Source organism: Sphaerodactylus townsendi, linkage group LG05 (genome assembly GCF_021028975.2).
Source record: "Sphaerodactylus townsendi isolate TG3544 linkage group LG05, MPM_Stown_v2.3, whole genome shotgun sequence".
Taxonomy (NCBI): domain Eukaryota; kingdom Metazoa; phylum Chordata; class Lepidosauria; order Squamata; family Sphaerodactylidae; genus Sphaerodactylus; species Sphaerodactylus townsendi.
In genome coordinates this window covers 61,003,509-61,021,592 of record NC_059429.1, presented here as the reverse complement: position 1 = coordinate 61,021,592, position 18,084 = coordinate 61,003,509, and the positions used below count along the sequence as shown (strand labels likewise).

General features: G+C 40.4%; 1 protein-coding gene across 8 annotated transcripts in view; it reads left to right on the top strand.

Moving 5' to 3' along the window:
• PATJ (PATJ crumbs cell polarity complex component) overlaps positions 1-14,057 on the top strand; it is a 211,710-nt gene extending 197,653 nt beyond the window's left edge. For 7 of the 8 annotated variants that reach the window (XM_048496111.1, XM_048496109.1, XM_048496108.1 and 4 more), the window contains 3 exons: positions 645-748; positions 4,327-4,450; positions 11,803-14,057. In XM_048496111.1, coding sequence (XP_048352068.1) covers positions 645-748; positions 4,327-4,450; positions 11,803-11,949 — 375 coding nt within the window. In that variant the 3' untranslated portion in view covers positions 11,950-14,057. The remainder of the gene's footprint in view (positions 1-644; positions 749-4,326; positions 4,451-11,802) is intronic. The other variant, XM_048496112.1, reaches the window with a different exon arrangement.
• The last annotated feature ends 4,027 nt before the right edge of the window (positions 14,058-18,084 follow it).

Genomic DNA, 18,084 nt, shown 5'->3' with positions numbered 1-18,084 from the left:
ATGCATTAATCTAACCTTCTGGTTAGATTAATGCCTCTGGGATGGGGCAAGCCAGGGTGTGTGCCCCAGGTGTCACTTGTCTGGGGGCGGCCTGGCCATCCTGTTGCAAAGTAGGAAGCTGCTGTGCCTCCTCCTCCACACTACACCTCCTCCAGCCTCCACCTTAGAGAGCTGATCTATCCACTGTTAAGAAGAACTGGTAGACCTGGCCTCCAATGATCAGGTCTGCCCATTGCTTTCAACTAAGGGTAAGCCAACTGGTCTATCTGCAGCTGAAAGCATTGGGTAAACCTGGCCACTGGAAAGCTGGTTACCAAGATGGGGAAGACCTGTCAGATTTAGGGGAGTGCAATTTCAGTGCTTTCCCTGGATACATTTTCTGTGGGTACACCCCTGATCTAATGGTTCATTTTGCTCTGCTTTTAGAAATATTTCATCCTTCTACTAGTAAGAGCTATATCTGCTGAGCTTTAAACTAAGCAAATATTGTTAAAAACATAGCTTTATTGCACACCCATCATTCACTGGCCTTCTCTGTTAAGAAGGCAACTTATAAATGGGGAAATTTGGTTTGTTAAGAATTCAAAATGTCCTGCTTGCTAGTATCCTGGCAAACTTTTTTTCTCTTTCGCACTTACCTGTAGGTTGTAGCTGACACCAACATCAGTGCCATAGCCAGCCAGCTGGAGAGCATGACCTCTGGCGCTAACCTGGGCCCACCTACCAAACATCATCCTGAAGATCTAGAGTAAGTATGCATGCATTCTTAATGCTCTGGGTATTCTTCAAGAGGCAAATTAGTGCTCCAAAGAATTAAAATGCTTTCAGTCAATAGTAGTTGGATTTATAATGTGATTCTGTGGCTTCCTCTTTGGTGTTTGAGCATACATTATGTTTCATCCTTTGGTTTCTGTACCAAGAGATTGTGGATTTCTAAGTTTTGTGCAGCTGTCTTTTCAAGGCTTGTCCTTTCTGCGGCTCTATGCTCTATGTTGATACTCGTCTTTTAACTGTTTCTATATTTGATGGTTGGTAGCTGCCTACAGAGTCAAAACTGAGAATACAAGATACAAATGTCTTAAATAATAACAAACAAATAAATTTGTCAGGGCTAGAATATAGAAATTTTGAGTTTCTACCATTATGCCAACTGTGAAATTTTGAATCCCATTAATTGCTGTCAAGGTTTGCATGTAGATAATTTGACAGGTTTACACTTGGTTCCATCTGATGGCATATGTTTGTGGCATATGGTATGGCGGTAATGATTTGTTAGTGGTTTGCTAAGATCAGGGAAATATTTTGGAAAAATGGGGTGGCAAAATTCTGGTTCTTCCCCATGTAATCTGAAATAATAGAGATATATGTCACAGGAGATGAAATAGGTAGATTGGTTTAATGCTCTGTATAGCTTTTCACACTTTAGTAGGATAAATAATTTGATTGATTGGCATATTTGGGGCAGATTGTTTTTTCTCCCAGGTTAGACTGTGTGAAAATACACTGGAGTGTCTTCCCATTTGGCTGAGCCACTTAGGAATGTTGTCTTTTATCTGTAGCACAATGCATCTTTCTTTTGTACTTCACCTGTATCACACAGTTACCTGAGTAATCTTTTATTCTCTGTTTCATTTATTCAAAAATTCAGCCTAAGGACCATATATTTCAGGATTTTATAAATACAGAGTCCCTTTTAAAAATAGATTTCTTAACCTTGTTGGGGGATGAAGTGTGGGTGTTACTTTCTAAAGTCTTAGCAAGGAGAAAATCCATAGGTTTTCTAGAGGTCAAGCAATGCTACCAAGTCCATGCCTTACTTCTTCTCCTTTCTAACAGAATAAATTATACAACTAAGCAACTATATACAAATTTTCTAATTTTCATATATCGCATACAGTGCACAGTTTTGCTTTTGTTTGTACTGATGTATATAGCTCTGCCCTTTGGAAACTGGATGCAGAACATCCTGCCTCTGTGTTCAAAGCTGGCTAGGTGACTTTTGAGGTACATCCAAGACTTGTTGTTTAATGAATTTGGGTCTGATATGTACTCTTAATTTTCCCTTGTTGCCACAACTTACAGCATTTGTCAGAATGCCCATGTCCTGTCCCTTGATGGATAATGCAAATATTTTTGCTTTCAACTGCTAATAACACAAAAATATGCAAGTGTGAATCTCCTAGACTGCTAGAATATTTTTGTTACTGCTCTTTTGATTGATTTCTGACAACCCTTCCCCCAGAGTTTTCTCCCCTGATGTGTTGTCATTTTGATTATGCTCCTGTCTGTTTTTTCACTTGAGATGAGTTATGACAACTACAATTCCAGATGATCTGTCCTTAGAGAAATTTAATGAGGAATGGCTTACAGCATTTTTTTCTAAGAAAACTTTAAGTTACGTGCTGTTTGGAATAATTTTAAATCTTTTCCTCCTTTAATTTATAAAAATATATATTAGACATTCAGTAAAACTTGGTCACTGGAATTAAAATTATTGCCTGAATAACACAAATGGGGCTTTTTCATTACCCCTATCATGCTGAACCCCATGAGCCTTCCCTTCAAGAGAGTTCCAGCCTCCAGATGGGACCTGGAATTCTCATGCCATTACAATTGTTTTGCAGACTAAAGATATTAGTTCCTTTGGAGGCAATGGCAGGACTGGAGGATGGATTCTGTGGTATCATATATCTGTTGAGCTCCTTCCCCAAACTCTGCCCTCCTGAAAAATGTCTCCAGGTATCTGTGAATTTCCCAAGTCACAGTTGGCAGCCTTATCCCCTATGCTGCTCCTGGGTATCAAGGAACCCTCACAAACAGGATGGGGGAGGTGGGGTGGGTTGAAGTCAGAGTGTTATTGAAAATCAGCTCCCACTTCTGTCAATGAAGGGACACTTCTATAACTGGGATACAATTTCTCTTTGGGGTGTCTATCTACCAGAAACCTTGGGTGGTATATATGGCTCTCCATTCCTTTGTATTTTTCTTTCAATAATATTTTGTTGGACAAACAGATTGTGTGAATGACCCACAGTCACGCAGTGAACTTGAAGACTAGGCAAGGATTTGGACTTAGAGCTTTCCCACCCTGGTCCAAAAACAATACCAATTTTTTAAATCAAATGGTTTCCTGTTTTTATATTGTTATTTTTGAAAGCTACATCACATCTCCATTGTTGGTTTCCCATGAATTACATACACATCTAAGCTTCAGGATCAGCAGCTTACTAGTCTTCCATGTGTACTGATGCTGAGAATCAGGCATAGAGCTATACAACCACTGCTACCCAAGTGTTAACACTTTCCTTGTCAAACAAACACTGGCACTCCTCTTTTGCATGTGGCCTGTAGGAAACCTCACACCTCTGTTTAAGCAATGATTGGTAATATTACTTGCTTTAGCAATAAGTTCCACGTACTTTTGTTTTGAATGGTAAGAACCAGAAGCATATCGAGGGGAAATGGTGCCCAGGGGCAACACCTCCGGGTGCCCCCTGCTCCCGCCCTCCCCCCATGCTCAGGAGTGGAGCTCGGGGGCTCAGCTCAGACCAGGCCCTGCCCCCTGCCTCTCTGCATGCCAGCTCCTGCCATCCCCAGGGCCTGGGAAGGGCAAAAGTTGGTCTGCACAGAGGCTAGGGCGGGGCTCAGCAGTGGCGGGCACTGATGCCGCCTGCTGCCGAGTTCCACCCTCGACCTCCCTGCAGGGGGGGCAGGGCTTGGTGGTGTGTGGCTGGGTCATGTGGAGGGTCGCCTGGCACCCCCCCCCCCCCAGTGACAGAAAGGTGTGCACTCAAGGTCATGGGTGATCCTGTGTCCCTATAGGCCTCTGGTAAGAACACAGATCCAGAAGAGCCATGAAGGTGTTTCAGACTGTACCTTGACTTTCAGGTACATCTACATATTAAGCCATCTCAACACTAGTCAACTGCTCCTACAAATTAGCTCATACCTAGAATAAATTGAACAGAATCTTACAAGGAGTATCACACTGGAGATTTCTGTCAGGAAATAATTTATTTTAACTAAATGGTCCAAGGAAATAACCTCATTCATGTGTCCCTTGCTACTATCAGCCTCATTTTAAATGGCAGAGCTTTCCAGCTATTAAAAGTCACAAAATGTGTGCATGTGCAACTTTTCCAGCCATGGAGATTTAGTAATGGAACAAGTTTCACCTGCTGATTTTGACTCTTAACAGCTGATGCAGACCGAGGAGCCTCGCCAGAAGAAAGTGGGCAAATTTATTAAAATCCCACATCACCAATTAGGCTGCTTTCCCAGTTATTAAAAAGCACTGTTCTAAGAGGCATTTGCTATGTTTTTCAGAGCACCTCAGCCTAAAATAATTGTGTTGGAGAAAGGCTCAGATGGATTGGGATTTAGTATTGTAGGAGGCTACGGAAGCCCCCATGGAGACCTCCCCATTTATGTCAAGACCATTTTTGCAAAGGTAATTTTAAGATAAACATAAGTATGTATCATATGTCTATTGGTGTTTCAATTTAAATGAAGAAACAAATATAAAAACATCAATAACACCAGGAAAATAAAACAAAAAAATATAATATCAAACAACTCACAAAATACTTAAGATACAAATATAAGAAAATAAAATTGCTTGCCCCCAAATCAGTAAATGAACAAGCTTATTAAGAGTGAGAAAAATAAAAGTAGTACAGAGGCCTGACCAAAAAATATGGTTACAGCCAAAGGCTCACAGGAAGAGGAAGACTTACCACAGAAGGGCCTCTTCTGGTAATCCACTCCATAGAATGTATGCCACTACCAAAAAGGCTAGTACTTTAATGGAGGCCAAACACTCCTTCCAAAAGTATAATCCAAGTTAAGATGGCAGGTGCATCTGTGTAGGAAGACAATCTTTCAGAAATATGGGTTCCAATCAATGAAGAGCTTTCAAAGTCAAAATTAGCTCTGTTATAAACAGACAACCAATTCAACTGTTGCAAAGTAATATGCATCTGATGTCTGACAATGGCGAACAAGCAGCAAGCAACATTTTGCTCTAGTTGAAGTCTCTGAATTGCCCCATGTAGTTTAATCTGGAAATTACAGAATCGTTGGTCAGTGTGACTAAATCAGTAATGTGAAGAAGGTGAAAGAGCTTTCAAATCATACGTTAATGATAGAAAGTAATCCTGGGAACATCACCATGTTGCCTCTCAAAAAGCAAAGCAGGACTCAAGAGCACACCAAACTCTTCACATGGTATAGACCATAAGAACATAAGAACATAAGAACTAGCCTGCTGGATCAGACCAGAGTCCATCTAGTCCAGCATTCTGCTACTCGCAGTGGCCCACCAGGTGCCTTTGGGAGCTCACATGCAGGATGTGAAAGCAATGGCCTTCTGCTGCTGCTGCTCCTGAGCACCTGGTCTGCTAAGGCATTAGCAATCTGAGATCAAGGAGGATCAAGATTGGTAGCCATAGATTGACTTCTCCTCCATAAATCTGTCCAAGCCCTTTTTAAAGCTATCCAGGTTAGTGGCCATCACCACCTCCTGTGGCAGCATATTCCAAACACCCAATCACACGTTGTGGAAGAAGTGTTTCCTTTATTAGTCCTAATTCTTCCCCAGCATTTTCAATGAATGCCCTCTGGTTCTGTAGCTATTGTGAGAAAGAGAGAGAAAAAATTTCTCTCTGTCAACATTTTTCTACCCATGCATAATTTTATAGACTTCAATCATATCCCCCCTCCGACGTCTCCTCTCCAAACTAAAAGAGTCCCCAAGCGCTGCAGCCTTACCTCTCCTCATAAGGAAGGTGCTCCAATCAACCTTCAATCATCCCTAGATTGCCCTTCATCTGCACTTTTTTTCTATCTCTTACATTAATCCTTTTTTTTGAGTATGTGGCGACCCAGGGCAGCTGAACTGTACTCAAGTCGCGGTCGCACTAGACGTATTTTTCTTATATAAGGGCATGACAATCTTTTGCAGTTTTATTCTCAATTCCTTTCCCTAATTATCCCCAGCATAGAGTTTGCCTTTTCACCGCTGCCAGCTGCATTGAGTTGGACATCTCCGGAACTATCAGCTAAAAGGCGCTCTAAATCCCTTTCCTGGTCTGTGACTGATAGCACTGACCCTTGTAAGCGTGGGTATGTGAAGTTTTGGATTTTTTTGCCCTCGTGCATCGCTCTTACATTTGGCTACATTGAACTTGCATTTGCCATTTCTTAGCCCACTCACCTAATTTATCAAGGTCGGCAGGCTCTTAGCAATCCTTTGTGGTTCTTACCACCCTTTACATGGTTCTTAAGGTATCATCTGCAAATCTTGGCCACCACACTACCCACCCCTACTTCCAGGTGTTTATGAAGACGGTTAAAGAGCACTGGTCCCAAAAGCGGATCCATGGGGACACCACTCCCTACATCTTCCATTGTGAGAACTTCCCATTTATACCCACCCTTTGTTTCCTGTTCCTCCAACCAGTTTTTAATCCATAGGGAGGACTTCCCTCTTATTCCTTCATTGCTGAGTTTTCTCAACTTGATCTCCTGGTGAGGAACTTCTTGTCAAAAGTCTTTTAAAATCCAAGTAGACAATGTATACTGGTTCCCCCCTTATCCACATGTCTGTTTACACCCTCAAAAGAACTCTAGTAAGTTTGTAAGACAGGACTTGTTCCTCTACAAAAGCCATGCTGACTCTTCCTCTCAGCAGGGCTTGCTTTTCTCTATGTTTGCATAATTTTATCTTTAATGATAGATTCTACTAATTTACCTAGGAACAGATGTCAAACTGACTGGCCTGTAATTTCAGGTCCCCCCTAGACCCTTTCTTAAAGATTGGTGTGACATTGGCCATATCTCTTCAGTCTTCAGGGATGGAGCCTGATTTTCAGGGATAAGTTGCATATTAATGTAGAGGAACATCAGCAATTTCTGCATGCTTGAGCTCTTTTTTTAAGAACTCTTGGATGAAGATGCAATCTGGGCCAGGGGATTTGAGTAGCATTTAGTTTATCCAATGGCTGCTTGGGAACTTCTTCCTTGTCTACCACTAACCCGGCTAGTTCACTCGGATTCACCTCCTAAAACTTGGTTCAGGTGTGGGAATTTTCCTCACCTCCTCTTGGAGTGAAGACAGATGCAAAAGAATTCATTCAGCTTCTCTGCAATCTCCCTGTCACCTTTTAGCACACCTTTTGTTCCTTCCATGCGTCTAGCGGACCCATGCAGCTTCCCTTGGCTGGCTTCCTGCTTTTGATGTGTACCGAAGAACTGTTTGTTGCTGAATCTTGATGTTCTGCAGCCATCGTTTACTCATAATCCTTTTTGCCTCCCTTACAGCTAGCAGCTTCTCTTTTGCCACCATTTGTGTTCTCTCTGGTATTCTTCTCCATCCAGTTAAGTTGGACTTCCATTTTTTCTAAAGAACATCTTTTTTTCTAATACATTACCTCAACCTCCCTTATTAGCCATAATTTGGCTTTCTTTTGGACTAGGCTGCCTTTCCTAACTCTACGGAACATTGCATTTCAGCTGAGCTTTTAAGACTGTGTTTTAAATAACCTCCAAGCACGGACATTTTTGACTATCTTTGATTTTTCCTTTCAGCTTCCTCGCGCATATGGCCCCCCTATCATCTTTGAGAAATTTCCCTTTCTGAAGGCAAATGTAACTACATTAGTAGTTGTCACTTGTTCTCGCATGCAGAGATACTGAATCTGGACAGCATTGTGGTGGCTGTTCCCTATCGGTATAACAACGCTGGACTCCTCTCAGCACTCAGGGTCCTGGGTCCCACATAGAATTAGATCTGGGGATCATCTCCCTGGTTGGTTCTACAAACCATCTGCTCCTAAAACCACAGTCATTTACCTTATCCAGGGAATGTTCTCTCCTTACTATGACCTGAGCATGCATTTTTCCAGTTTATGTGGGGATAGTTAAAAATCGCCCACATTACCCGCTGGTATTATTTTGCTTTTGTTGGCCTCTCTAATTTCTTTTTCCATCTCAGAATCCTCTTTGTGCACTTTGGTCGGGGGGCGATAATATATTATTCTAATGTTAAACTTTTGCTTCACCCTGGTATTGATAATATCCACAGTGCTTCTGTAGAGGAATCAGCTCCCCCCATTGTCTATTTTATGTGACACTATGCTCTCTTTGATGTAAGAGAGCCACCCCACCCCAATCGCCCTGTCCTATTCCTTCCTGTAAGGAGCTCTGTAACCTGGGATAACAACATCCCACTGGTTCTCTCCATTCCACCATGTCTCTGTGATGCCCACTATATCAATGTCCCTCCTTCAAAACTCTGTGCTCAAGCTCTCCCCATTTTAGGTCGTAATGCTTCCTACTATTGGGGCATAGAAGACGCTTGTATACTCTGTCTCTGTCCTTAACCTGCAAGTTTATGTGTGTTTGCCCTCTAGCCTTTTTGTAGACACTTCTTATCACTTATCACATTGCTATGCTCCTGCCAGGCTTGTATGTGGTTGATTTAGAAAACCCTCTCTCTGTGTCACCCATCCCCATGGACTCCTGTATTCGAACCCGAAGTCACCTCCAGCTCCTAATGCGGCTTTCCCCAAGGGATCAGTTTAAAAGCTGTTCTGCCACCTTTTTTAGCGTTAATGCCAGCAGCCTGGTTCCTCTTTGGTTAAGATGAAATACTGTCCCTTTGTAACAGGCCTGCCTTATCCCAAAAGGTTCCACAGTTCCTGACAAAGCTGAAACCCTCTGCCTTACACCACCTTCTCATCCCGCGCGCATTGAGACCTCCTGTATCTCCAGCGCACAAGCTCTCCCAAGTGTTTGGCAGTGGAACAGGTAGCATTCCGGAGAATGCCACCTTGGGGGTCCTGGATTTTAACTCTTTTCCCTGGCAGCCTAAATTTAAGCCTTCCAGAACCCTCCCGGCTACATTTCCCCAATGTCATTGGGTACCAATGTGGACTCACAACTGCTGACTCCACCCTAGCCCTGTCTAACAGCCTATCTAGGCTAGGCGTGACATCCATGGCTTAACCCTTCGCACCAGGCGAATGATCACCATCGCGGTCATCCGCCTGTCACGACCCAACTCTCTATATTCCTAAGGATCGAATCACCCACTGCAAGGAGCCCCCCACCTCCCGAGGGAATCCTCAGTCGCGAGGAGGATATCTGACCACCAGCTAATGGAAGGGGTCCCATCTAAAGGAGCATCTTCCACCACCTCGAACTGGCACCCTCCGTCCCCAAGACCTTTCATTCTCCATGACATCTGGAAGAGATGTCACCTTGGAAGTGGGACCCGCAACATAGGTCCCTAAAGCCTCCTGCTTTGTTGCCCTCTCTGCCTCTCTCGAAGCTACTCCAGGTCTGCCACAGCGGTTTCAAGCTGAAGCGCTGTGTTCGCTTTGAGTGCCAGGAACTCGATACAGCGAGGGCACACCACGACTTCTTCTGCCCTGAAGTGGCAGATAGTCATACATCACGACACTCAGTGCAAAACTTGCTGGAAGCCCATCCATCTACTGGCTTCCTGTGCTTTCATATCTAATTTTGTTTAAGATATTCAAATGCTAATTTTAATTAGTGCCTCCCTCTTAAAAGGTTTCTATACCTTCTACTATCCCGCTTAAAATATATGTTTTATTTAGTAAGAAAAAAACATACGCTAGTTCCATAGAGAGACTAACTAGAAAAGATTTAAAATGTAGAGAGGCCCCACCCTTCAGCACTTCTTTAGAAAAGATTTACAAATGTGAGAAGCTCCCCACCCCTTCCAGCAGCTTCCACCAATCAGCAACCCTAGGACAAGTGAGAAAAAAAGAAACCCCTGTTTAAAAGATACACTGTTTAAAAGATGTGGCTTTGAGAAAAGCCCTCATCTGTCCGAAGCTCCTCAGCCCCTTTCTGGCCCACTGCTGTCCTCCACTGCTCCTCTTCTCTGCTGGTTCAGAGACTAACTGAAAGGATTTAAAAATGTGAGAAGCTCCCACCCTTCGGCACTAACTGAAAAGATTTACAAGATGTGAAGGCCCCACCCTTCAGCGGCTTGCACCAATCGGCAGCCCTAGGGACAAGGGAGGAAAAAGAGAAACCCCCTGTTTAAAATACACTGTTTAAAAGATGTGGCTTTGAGAAAAGCCCTCTGTCAAGCTCCTCAGCCCTTTCTGGCCCACTGCTGTCCTCCACTGCTCCTCTTCTCTGCTGATGAAGTTTCATTTTGACCAGTGGTTCTTGAAGTAGGCAGTACCACCCTCAAGAAGGTAATGGGATCACCTGAGGGAGTGTTAAAAGGCAAGAGGGTGGTAGACTGTGCTAGAGTTGGGCCTCTTTGACTGCATTGTTTGCATATTTACAACGGGTCAAGCTATGGCACCATACTGGCAAATGGCACTTCAAGTTTATGCCTCAACATGGGTACTGAAATCTGGTGGAGAATGGTACACTGGCTGTATTAAAGGGGTTTGTAAGGCACTTGACTAAATGACCACTACATCCTTAAGAGGCAAGTTTGTACATCTTTCATAAAGTTATAGTTTTTATCTTGTTTTTGAAAAAAAATGGGATTGACGATTGGGAACCATATTCCTTGCTGTCCCTTCCAATATATTTTGAAGACACATACTATCAATCATTGATATTTCATACAGTATTTTAATAGTTATATTCTGCTCAAATCAACCATGTAAAGCAGGCTGCACAGATACAAGGGTTTGGGGTTTTTTTTAATTTCACAGTCCTTGGCATTTTAGCATTGACCTGAGGGCATTAGTTTCAATATTTTAAGATCAAATCACCATTTTAAACCTTACAGTTTTTCTGTAAGGTCATCCCTCCCTAGGTTTTAACAGTGCCACTTATTCTAGATTCAGAGGATAGCTGTGTTATCTGCAGTAGAACAGTTGAATCCCAGTCCAATAGCACCTTAGAGATGAACAAGATTTTCACAGTATGAGCCTTTGAGAGTTAAAGCTCTTTTCGGCAGCTTATTTTAGAAAATCTGGTAATGTGAAATGATTTAGCCAAACCTTGGAAAGTGATCATTGTTCCATACAGGTGGGTATACCTTGGCTCAGCAAGATATAGAAAAGCGGTCATGGTGGCACAGCAAGAAACGACAGCCGCTTCTTTCCGCTGTTTAAAGAAGTCCTGATTCTTTTTTAAAAAATGCATCTTGCATCAGAACCTTTATTCTAAGTGCTATTAAGCTTGCTACCTGGATAAAAGAGCATTTTAGTTTAGTGTCTCTAAAGAATATTCGTGCAACTTGCCCATTGCACCTGCCATTTTGAATCAGTGTCACAGGGAGCCTGCAGATGCTGACTCAAAATGGCAGATGCAACAGGCAAGTTCTACTAGTAATCTTTAGAGGCACTAAAATGCTCTTTTATCAAGGTCGTGAGGTTAACAGATTCTGATGCAAGAGGCACAAGTGGGATTTAAAATAAGTTTTTAAAACCTACCAGAGAATTGGAAGAGCGGGGGGGGGGGGGGGGGGGGAGAGAACTGGGCAAGCACTAGGACAGCAGCGGAGCATTTGACTGCATGAAGGTCCAAGACGTGGCTGTGGATCCATTCATCACTAAGATTCTTTCATTCAGTGAGACCAGGTACAGTAGAATAGCTCTGTTTTCCTTCTCCTTCTTCAGTGATGCCTGGGGAACAGTTCCCATTGCACATACTCCAGGAAGCTTTAATAATGCGAATGAAATATCATTGTTCAAAGTAGCCTGTGTGATGTGTGAGTGTGTGTATGCACGTGCACGTATCTTTTTAATTAAGACCTATCAAATTTCTTGTCCTCTGATGTAATGTTTTTGTTGTTTGCAGGGAGCAGCTGCAGAAGATGGCAGATTGAAGCGTGGTGACCAAATTTTAGCTGTTAATGGAGAATATCTGGAAGGCGTGACTCATGAGCAAGCTGTAGCTATTCTGAAGCACCAAAAAGGGACTGTAACACTAATTGTGTTGTCATGAGCTTTGCTGCAAATGCAATCTTAGTTGGATGCCATTATTTTTGAGCATTGATAGAGCTGCTATAAAATGGTATACAGTCCTTTCCAAGTAAGATGAAAACCCAACTCTCGCTAAAAATAGTGCGCATCAACCCTGTTGCCTGTGAGGTTCATTTTGTCTGGTCACTGAAAGTAATTGTGAAATCATTCTCTGCACTAATGCTTCCTTGAATGTTCTTCCTCTCTGCAAAGTTGTTTGTGCTTTACTGATAATGGTATAATCACTGAGGCTAGAATTTGCACCTGCACAAAAAGGAGTTTAGCTCATTATTGGATCCCATCCAGTGGTCAGAAATAAATACTGAGTGACATTTTTATTTCACTCATGGTTTGCTTATGCTAATCGTCTTTTCAACTATGCCAAAAAAACATTAAAATTGAATTAAATTACTACCATTCCAAACAATGAAATATCAAATTCTCCTTTGAGAAATTGTTTATTAAGTTCTAATGATGAAATGCCTACCCGCTTGCCTAATCTTCCTGGGGTTGCATGTTGCTGGTAATTATGATGAGTCAGTTTTCAGCCTCTCCACAATTTGGATTGGTCATGTTTCAAGTTCTCTGACTCCCTCAGCTTCTTTTTGTAGATTGACATAAGCTTCATGGAAAACATGTCTCAGAGAGCTGGACAGGTGATGGAAGATAGTTTGTGGAATCTAAAGCTCAACTCTGTGGAGGTTGCAGAAAGCACCTTAGTTTGGAATAGGGCTAGTCATTGTTATTGATAATTATAATAATAGCAACAGTGTAAAGAGAATTTGGTGGTTCCGGTAACTCATAGTCAGTTTTGTGGTACAGTATCTAATTAATCATCAGAGTAACAATTCATGTCCAAAGCCTGGAATGTCTACTTGATCTACTGTATGATTCAGTAGAATACAGTAACATTCATTTTGATTGTCTTGAATAAATGTTACATGTGAAATTGGTCAGAGGTGGGGAAGCAGTAATCAAAGGAAACGTGGTTGTCTTGTCAAGAGTATTGTCTTTATTTGTTTTCTGTCCTGTGTTTGGAACTAGCTAATCACAAAGTGCATTAAGCTATTGGGATACATTGTAAGTATTCCAGAATAGTGCCTGAAAGAAAGCTGAATTTTAAAGGATTTTTACTCAGTCTTCAATGACATTACTAATGATATTTATAAGGAAAGCAAAGGAAAATATTCCATGAAGAACTTTTTAAGTCAAAAGGCATTTTATTTGTCAAAGTATGCTGAGGTTAATACACATATGTGTAATAAGCACATGTGCTGAAGTTATTACACATATGTGAAACTTAGAGATGTGGTACTTTATACAATTAAGAATAGTTACCAAAATTGCTCATCATTGTGATTGTACATGCTTAGATTCTATGACATTAGTCCCCTTGCAATACTCTGACCACTGCAGAGGGCTTCCTCTTCTGCTAGCACTCTTGTATGTATAACGGCTCTTTGGAAAAACTTTGATCTTACACAGTGCTAGTGACAGGAAAAGCAGGCACTACAGTGGCTGGAGGAATGTGCATAAGGAATAATGTCATGGGATCCAAACCATAATTGAAACTGTTATAACAATTATTCTACATTTAATGCAAGCAACTTTCCTTTCACACATCTGTGATACAAATAACGTAGAGCTTGTGTGATTATGTATTTTGCACTTATCACTCAAATGAGAGATCCTATAGTTGCTTCTTGTCATTTGCACTCTACATGTCACATGTTGTACTGCAGAAGCTGCATTGAAACCTACCCGTTAACTGGTGACAATGTCGAGTAAGTTCTATATGAAAATGATCAAGGGTACAATCCAGTGAGAAGTCCAGTGTGCAAGTCCCAGTAAAATGAATGGAAATGTCTAAGAGCTTGTTGGGGCTTTCATGGGCTAACTTCACAGTGGATTATGAGCCAACCATTTAAGCTGCTTAATGCTTTTCTGAGTACATGGGTTTCAGGTTTGTTTAATAATGCTGCTGATTTCTGTTATATAAGGAAAATAGCAGTGAAATGTATGTTTATGTATATTAGTAAAATAAGATGTTTTATGACTTCCAAAGATTCAAAATAAAATTCACTTCCATAAGTACGGTGATTGAAGAAAAGTTAATGTACCTATGCACGACATTCTAACTTTATTTTAGTACAAGCAATATCCATCCCAAAAACTACAGACCTGTTACATTTTCCCACAACATTTTTAGAAGAATTATAATGTGGAAGAATGTTGATATATATTTGATGTCTTGATGCTTGGGAGTGTGGGCAGTGCATGACTATTAGTAGAAATTAGACATACCACATCTTGATGGGAGTCAATAATATTTTTTCAAGTAATTGGGTTTCCTCAGCATGCAAAAGAAATATGAACTCTGATGTTCTTGACTACTCATACAGTGTGTATGAACCATTGCTACAGATGGGAGGGGATGAAAATTCAAATCTAGGAGCCAAAATTCAAATCTAAGAGCCAACAGAAATAATGATGGTGGACATTTAATTTACACAATACGAGTGTATGCCTTGCCAAGTAGAATTAAATGCACTTTGTACATATTGACATTGTTAACAATTTATAATGGTAGATTTAAAATGTGGGAGGCGCCATAGCAAGCCATTATCTAAAGACTCAGGTGTATTTTTAAAGCATAGCAAAGAGAGTTTCTAAAGCATGGTGGTTTTATTATTACTAGTTACTACTACTGCATTGTTAATAGTATCGTATGCTCAGCCTTTTAAAACTCTGTTTCAGAATGCTGAGCATACGGAGTCAATGCATTGTTTTTTCTTGGGTCTTTCTGACCCAGCCAAGGATATTCAAAAATTCATTAAAAGTGCCAACAAGTGGCAATGTTATATGAGCAACATGACCAACCATGGAAGCATGGGCAGAGTATGAAACATGTCCTAAGTTCTGTCCTGCCAACTCCATTTATATCAAGGACAAGCATCCACCCAGTCATGGAGCTCACCCACAATGACATGATGGCAGGCAAGATTCCGCCCTTCTTTTCTTTTGATGGAGGTCAGGGTCATAGTTATCACAAATTTTTATTATTTTATTTTTTATTTTATGAGGCTTTTATACCGCCCCATCCCCGAAGGGCTCTGATGAAGGCTCTGATGAAGGCTACTGATGAAGAACTTACATGGATTTCCAAAGAAACTGTTCAGCTCTCATTTTGGAAATCACAATTTTGTGGTCTGATTTGTTAGCAGTCTTAATATTCAGATGTCTTTGATTTTTGCACATTTTTGAATCTTAAAGACTGGAAGCAAATAAAATCCTGTTATTAAGTTGTTAAAATTTTGTTATTTGCTTCAAGTGTATGTCCTTTTGTAAATCAGACACAGATTCTTCTCTAGTTTCAGTCACAATGTGTTCAACTGGGCGTGGATGAATAAAATTGGATTAATTTACATCTATGAGATATCCAGCATTAATCTGATTTTAAATTAGACCTATTCTTAACCAGTGAGGCCTCTAGACTCCAAACTCATAGCCGCAACCAGGCATTGAATCCTGAGGCTATTCACAGGAGTCTTCCCCATCTTAACCTAGATAAAGAGAACAACAGGAATCTCTCTGGAAGCGATCCCAGGGTACCTTAGGGTAGAAAAGGTCCATTTTAGATTGGCCTAAGGTACAGAGAAAACTGGAATGAGTCCAAAGTAGACTACGTAATGGCACACTAAAAAAAAGGCATCTGTCAGAACTCCTGTTGGATTCTATCCCATCATTGGTCCTCTGTAAAAACAGAAAGGAAATTATTTGCTCTGTAGGTAGACCATGATATGTATTATATGTATTATACAGTACCTTTCACTTTAGTTATGCATATTTTCCTAAATTATTGCCAGTGCTCTAAATAGTATTTATGTAATCAGGAAGTGGCTGATTAAAACAATCCTATCTTTTATGCAATTTGCATAATGATTTCTAACCATTAAATAGGAATTAAATGCATTTTGTCAGATTTTATTCCAACTCTAATACCGCTAAATTCCTTTTAGTTAATCAAATGATGGTTACCACTAGAGAAGTGTGGCATATAGAGCTTTCTGCAGTAATGTGATTGTGCTGTTCGCGTATCTCCATGAAAGAAAGCCAAAATCAGTTAAATTAACATTACACATGCCAAATATTCACTTGGTGGTGCTGTTCATTCATAAGTAATACTCTTGCTGTCTTTTTGCCTACACTTTTGTAAACCTCAGTGAATCATTTTGATATGTTTTACTTTCCATTTTGAAACAGCCTTCATTCCTGAACCTCTTTTTAGTTATTAGGAATTGCATCATTTGTTGACATCTCTTCCTTGCTCTGTGATAACTAAAGCCCTTTCGGATCAAGACAAACCGATGTTTTATATACTGAACTGCCTTTGGAAAGAAAAAGATTATATTTGAAGATGTTGAAAAATTTCAGATACATTTTACTTTCTCATCCAAGATCCATTAGATAAAAATGAAGTCATATGTGCATACACAATGGGCAGAATTCCCATTGGAATGGTGTTCTTGTCATACAGGAGTTGCTTACTTCCTAAGCTGCCTGTCAGATGGAAGAAAGGAACCATAAGAATGCAATAGAATTCCAGCAAAACACAGTGTGACTCCTGCTGCCATAACCATGCTTTCTTCTAAAATTGAAATAACTGTTGAGGTGTGTTATTTAAAGTTACTTATTATTGCTTACAGATTACAACAAAATATGATGAAAATTATGTATTGTATAGTTTCACTTGTATTGATGGATATGATGGGACACAAAAGCCACAGTGTTTTTTTGCGCAGAAAAAAGTGATACAGGCCATCACAGTGTTGTAAATAGCAAAGGTTCTTTCTTTTGTTTTTCTGTTTGTATTCTCTTTTTGCACTCTGTGTTATGAACTAAAGGCATATTCATGCAGTGTGTTGCACAAGTGGTATTCAAGTATTATTATTCCATGCATTGAAAAATAACTTTGCAAGAAAAATATGAACAATATCAGACGTGTGAACTATTATATCCAGGAAGGCACAGAAGGCCACACAACTCCACTTGCAACAATAACTGAATGCCAGGAAGTATTCAACTCCTGAGCTACTGCTGTAATCTGTGTGCCTATGCAAGAGTTAAAAACCATTAAAAGAGTTAAAAACTTTTGACAAATTGTAAAGCCTGCCTTATTTTACTCATTTGTCATACAGATTTCTTGAATATCTTACACTTTACTTAATTAATCTATAGATTACTTATTTCTGTACATATTTATCAAAAATACACAAAATATTGAATTACAAAAATGTCAATTGAATCAAATATTTTATTTTATCATTATTGGTTTTATATTTCATTACAGACCCATCTTAAGTTTAAATGTCAAACAAAAAGAAGTATGATGAAGATTATGTATTGTATGGTTTCACTTGCATTAATGAACATGATGGGACACAAAAGCCACAGTGTTTTTTTGTGCAGAAAAATCTTTTGAACAGAAAGATGAAGCCAGCAAAACCGAAAAAGCACCTAAAGATGCTGGTGAGGGCGTGGGGGGGGGGGGGGGATGCAAAGAAAGCTCAATTTGAAAAACCTGGGAACATCCAAAACTTAGATTTGCGAGTCACAAAAATCTTGAGTCAATCTTGAGCCAACTACCTGAAATCGATTTCCATCAGGATTGAACTCAGGTTGTGAGCAGAAGTTTGACTGCAGAACTTCAGCTTATCACTCTGCACCAAAGGGTTGCCATAATCTATTAAGTAAGTTTTTTTAATTATAGAAATCGTGAGTGCTCATTCATTAATCAGTTCCATTTCAAGTGTGAGGCACTCTGTCTATTAAGATTAGGAGATGATGCAGACTTCTGCCTCAGCCATGCATGTGAAATGCATGCCTTTGTACATATTTACCAGCGACTGTCCTTATTTTCTTGTGCCTGCTTTTTAACTGGTGAAATGTTATAGTATGTTGACCTTATTTTTATTTATTTACTTCATTTGTACCTTGCCTTTCTGCCCATTGGGGAGTCAAAACAGCTTAAATCATTATCCCCTCCTCCATTTTGTCCTCACAACAACCCTGTGTGCTAGTGTGTGACTAGCCCATGATCATCCAGCAAACTTCAATG